Source organism: Manacus vitellinus, unplaced genomic scaffold (assembly GCF_001715985.3).
Source record: "Manacus vitellinus isolate BGI_N305 unplaced genomic scaffold, ASM171598v3 scaffold_142_pilon, whole genome shotgun sequence".
Classification (NCBI taxonomy): Eukaryota; Metazoa; Chordata; class Aves; order Passeriformes; family Pipridae; genus Manacus; species Manacus vitellinus.
This window is the reverse complement of record NW_021939017.1, coordinates 163,378-168,748: the sequence shown is the minus strand read 5'-3', so window position 1 is coordinate 168,748 and position 5,371 is coordinate 163,378. Positions and strand designations below refer to the sequence as shown.

The 5,371-nt window shown below is 61.8% G+C and overlaps 1 protein-coding gene across 1 annotated transcript; it reads left to right on the top strand.

The window, feature by feature from the left end:
- Window positions 1-1,481: 1,481 nt before the first annotated feature.
- On the top strand, window positions 1,482-5,369 carry HCN3 (hyperpolarization activated cyclic nucleotide gated potassium channel 3; the record flags this gene model as incomplete). Its single annotated transcript, XM_029958150.1, has 7 exons — window positions 1,482-1,911; window positions 2,064-2,225; window positions 2,692-2,910; window positions 3,351-3,497; window positions 3,594-3,834; window positions 4,408-4,572; window positions 5,059-5,369. Coding segments are annotated over exons 1-7 (1,656 nt in total), but the record flags the coding sequence as incomplete, so codon positions are not given.
- Window positions 5,370-5,371: the final 2 nt, after the last annotated feature.

Sequence of the window (5,371 nt, the reverse complement as noted above, 5' to 3'; positions counted from 1 at the left end):
TGGTGTTTCTTGGGGCAGAGTGTGGAGGTGAGGAGGCAATTGCTCAGCCCCTCCTGCCTCAGCTGGTGTCTCCTCAGCTGACCCAGCAAACCCTGGACGTGGCAAGAAGATGTTAATTTGTGAGAGGCTCCTGATCCTGGGGTGGCTCCTGACCTTGGGTGGGCTCCTCAACCCTGGGGTTGCTCCTGGCCCTGGGGTGGCTCCTGACCTTGGGGTGACTCCTGGCCCTGGGGTCTCTCCTGACCCATGGGTAGCTCCCAGCCCTGGAGTCTCTCCTGACCCGTGGGTGGCTCCCAGCCCTGGGGTGTCCCCTGCTCCCTTGCCAGCTTTTGGTGCTCTCTTACTGAAGGAGTGTCTTGTGGCACCACAACTTCCCCTCCCCTCCCTTCCCTCACCCGCAGAGATCCTGGTACCTGTGTCCCAGTGCGGGTGCAGGGTGGGAAACACCCAGAGACTTCCATCACCTGCCAAGGCTGGTTTGGATCCACCAGCACTTAGAGTTGTCCTGAGGTCACCTTTGGAGATTCGGGTCTATACCCACAGCCAGGGCTGGGGCTAATGGGGGCACCTGGAAGTGGGAGCTGGACTTGCTTTCCCAGGGGCCTGGGAAGGCTCTGAGCTGGGATCCCAGGAATCACGAGCCTGGTGGAGGAAGGCTGTTATGTGTCTGCCTGAAGAATGAAAACATCCCAGGGGCATTTGCATATGAACGGGGATGCTGGATGTCCTGACATAACCAGCTGCTCTTGGAATCTCTTGGCTTTTCCTCCGAAGCCTCTGAGCTCATCCAGTCTCAGCAAAAGGAGGTGGATGAGGGGTGCTGCAGGCCCAGGGCTGTGCAGCTCCTGCCCGGTGTGCACTGGCAGCTCCTTTGGAGACAGACATTCCTCCCACCTTCCCCTGGTATTGGCATTGTCTATCCTTGCTTGGCTGTGGCCTGGCTCACCCTGACAGCCTCCTCGAGTCCCTCGGAGCTTGGCTCGGTTTGCATAACCAGCAAAGCTTATCCCAAATCCTGCTAAGCCATCCCGGGTGGTGGCGGGGAGCTGGCGGATGACAGGGAGCTCTGGGAGCTCCAAGGAGCAAAGCCCACATTCTCCCTGAGTTCTCCACAGGGCACACATCAAGTTTGGGCTGGGGGACACGTGTGCATGCACTGTCATGCCACTAGGAGATGAGAGTGACAGCCAAGCCCCTCGAGCCCCCCACTCCCACACACACGGGAGGTGACATTTTCCCCCTGGACCCCTGGCCCGGTGCCGAATTGCTCCTCTCCACACACGTTTACTCACATCTGTCCCAGCCAAGTAGCAGGGTCTTAGTCATGTGTGTGGGCAGGCACGTGTGTCCTCAGCACCTGCCTCTCCATGCTCTGCTGGACTCCAACTTTGAGCCTGGTTTTGCTGTCTAACCCCGCCTGTGTCCTGCCTCTCCCTGCTCCATCCCTGCCCCGCTCCGTCCCCCACATCCCCACCCTGCAGGTTTTACTGGGACCTCATCATGCTGCTCCTGATGGTGGGGAACTTGATCATCCTGCCCGTGGGCATCACCTTCTTCAAGGACGAGAACACCCCTCCCTGGATCGTTTTCAACGTGCTCTCGGACACTTTCTTCTTGGCTGACCTGGTGCTGAACTTCCGGACAGGCATCGTGGTGGAGGACAACACGGAGATCATCCTCGACCCCCACACCATCAAAATGAAGTACTTGAAGAGCTGGTTCCTGGTCGACTTCGTTTCCTCCATCCCTGTCGACTACATCTTCCTCATCGTCGACCTGGAGACCCAGGTGGATTCTGACGTCTACAAGACAGCGCGGGCCCTGCGCATCGTCCGCTTCACCAAGATCCTGAGCCTCCTGCGCCTGCTGCGCCTCTCGCGCCTCATCCGCTACATCCACCAGTGGGAGGAGGTGAGAACCCCTCGGGGGTCCCCTGGTTGGGGTCTCAGGCCAGCCTGGGGGGCCCTGGCTGTGTGGTATGGTCTGGCTGGAGGGCAGAGAGGCTCCAAGGACCGTTCTAGGAGAAGAGTTTCTCTGCAGCTTCACTCCTGCCTGTCCCCCAGATCTTCCACATGACGTACGACCTGGCCAGCGCCGTGGTGAGGATCTTCAACCTCATTGGCATGATGCTGCTGCTGTGCCACTGGGATGGCTGCCTCCAGTTCCTGGTGCCCATGCTGCAGGACTTCCCCGAGGACTGCTGGGTCTCCAAGAACCACATGGTGGTGAGTGCCCGGGCAGGGGTGATTCCAGACCGGATCTGCCACAGGAGGGAGAGGATTTGGTTACACATCTCCTGCTCCAAGGCTGGAGCTGCCTGGAACTACGTGCTGCTGAGCAGCATCTCTCTGGTCACAGCAGTGAGATGGGGCACAGGGAATCTTTGCCTCAACTTCCTATCTCGGCCCACCTTGCTGGAGTGAGGGAATCCCTCAGGGAGTGGATAGGGCAGTGGGCCTCCTGCCTCCTCCCCAGAGCAGGAGCTGGTGCCACCTCAGGGCTTCGCACCATCCCAGTGCCACCTCCTGGAGCAGAGCTCGACCCTTTAGGCTTGGACACATCAGCAACACTTTTCTCACCGGAGTTCTGAACTCCTGTGAGGACTCCCAGCTTAAAGAAGGGGGACTGGGGGGGTTCAGCCCCTCAGCTCCTTCCAACAGCCCCCCCAGCGCCGCTGTCCCTCGCCTGCAGAACGACTCGTGGGGGAAGCAGTACTCGCACGCCCTGTTCAAGGCCATGAGCCACATGCTCTGCATCGGCTACGGGCAGCAGGCGCCCGAGGGCATGACCGACGTCTGGCTCACCATGCTCAGCATGATCGTGGGGGCCACCTGCTACGCCATGTTCATCGGCCACGCCACCGCCCTCATCCAGTCCCTGGACTCCTCCCGCCGCCAGTACCAGGAGAAGGTCAGCGGGGTCAGGGGAGCACTGGGGGGAGAGCCCTGGCATGAGCAGGTCCGGCTCCAGAGCCAGCTCAGCACAGCTGTCTCGCCCTGCTGATTCCAGAGAGAGGGGTCTCTGCCCCTGCCACTCACCCTGGGGGTGTGGGGAGGGACCTCAGGCTGCCCGTTGGGATAGAGACACCCCATTCATCCTGCTGGGGTTCACCCTGATGCAGTGAGACCCCCCATGCTGGTCTCTGCCCTGGGAACCCCTGGGACCCCCATCCTGGTCTCTGCCCTGGGAACCCCTGGGACCCCCTGCATTCTGTCCCAGAGGTGGCCTTTTGGGATGGGGCCCTGGAGCAGGGGTGAGGCCTCACTTCTCACCACCAAGGAGAGTGGATGCATTGTCTGGCCATGCAGTGGGTCCCAACTCATTCCTGCGTGTTGCCCTTGTCCCCACAGTACAAGCAAGTGGAGCAGTACATGTCCTTCCACAAGCTGCCCGGGGACACGCGCCAGCGGATCCACGAGTACTACGAGCACCGCTACCAGGGCAAGATGTTTGACGAGGAGAACATCCTGGGGGAGCTCAGCGAGCCCCTCAAAGAGGTGGGGGCAGGCACCTTGAAATGGGCGACCCCGGGGGAGAGGGGCTGGTGCTTGCTGGGGCCAGGCTGGGTGACATCCCTGCTCCTCACCCCACAGGAGATCATCAACTTCAACTGCCGCAACCTGGTGGCCAACATGCCCCTGTTTGCCAACGCCGACCCCAACTTTGTGACTGCCATGCTGACCAAGCTGCGCTTCGAGGTCTTCCAGCCCGGGGACTTCATCATCCGCGAGGGCACCGTGGGCAAGAAGATGTACTTCATCCAGCACGGGGTGGTCAGCATCCTCACCAAGGGCAACAAGGAGACAAAGCTGTCTGATGGCTCCTACTTCGGGGGTGAGGCTGGGCTGGGGGGACTGGAGAGCAGAGGGGGGTGAGAGTTGCCGGGGGGGAAGAAACTGGGGCACCCCTGATGTTTCTGCCCCCTCATCCCCTTTGTCCGGTGCCAAAGGCTTGGCATCCACCTCACCCCAGGCTCTGGGGCACAGAAGGATGCCCCCATGCTCTCCTGGGGTACCTTGCTCAGCAGATGGGACCAGAGGGGCAGCTGGAGTGCTGAGGTCTGGGGCAGAGTAGGCATCCACCACCCCACCACCAGGGAGGAGAGGGTGTTTAAATCAGAACATCTGAGACAGTTTATAGGTCACAGGCACAAGTCTGAGAGGAAAACAGGCCAGGCCATCACAGCAGCCAGGCCTGGATCTGCATGGCCTGGGGAGGGAGGAAAAGGCCATTCCTGGCCATGGGTGTGGCTGTGCCTGTCCAGGCTCTGGGGTCTGTCCCTCCTCCCGAGCCGTGCTGCACTCTGTGCAGGGTGTTGGGGTGCCAGGCAGTCCTGTTCCCACTCTGCCTGCTGGGAAAGGGATGGGTGGCAGCGTCACCCTGACCCCCAGCCCTGTCTCCCTGCAGAGATCTGCCTGCTGACCCGGGGCAGGCGCACGGCCAGCGTGAGGGCCGACACCTACTGCCGCCTCTACTCCCTGTCCGTGGACAACTTCAACGAGGTGCTGGAGGAGTACCCCATGATGCGCAGGGCCTTCGAGACGGTGGCCATGGACCGCCTGGACCGCATAGGTGAGGAGAGACTGACCCCTCTGTGCCCGTTCCCAGGGCCACGGCACCCCAGCCCTGCAGGTGATGGTATCACAGACCCTGTGGATCACAGCACCCAGCCCACGGTGCCCAGCAAGGAGGAGGAGGGGGAGCACAGCCAAGGAGCCTGCCTCCAGGATCCCTCTGTCCTCCAAGGCAGTGCTATAGGACAGGCTTCCCAGGGAAACTGTCACCCCCTCACACTTACACTGCCTGGTGCTGGCCAGCTGCTTGTCCTCTCCCCTCCTCGCCTGCAGAGGACAAGCAGGACCCCAGCCCCCATCCTGGAGCCTTTGGAGCCAGGACTCCCATGTTTTGTCCCTGTTGCTTCCTCTGCTCCAGCCCAGACCCTCCCCAGGGTTTTGCTTCCCCTGGCACACTGGTCCTTACTGTCCCTTCCCTGCTGCCACCCTGCCCTCCGCAGTGTCCCCGAGAGCAGGGTTGGTGACACCCCTGCCCTCCACCCAGGGAAGAAGAACTCCATCCTGCTCCGCAAGCGAGCCGAGCACAGCTCGGGGCCCATGAACACCGAGATGATCCAGCAGATCGTGAAGCACGACCAGGACATGGCCCACAACATCCAGGACCTGCAGCAGATGGCGATGGGCCGGGAGCTGAGCGGGAAGCCGGTGATCTGGGAGCCGCTGGTTCACGCGCCCCTGCAGACGGCGGCCGCCACCACCAACGTGGCCATCGCCCTGACCCACCAGCACAGCCTGCAGGCCCACATCTTCCTGCCGCCCTCCTCCATCTCCAGCCCCCTCTCGCCCGAGACCACCCT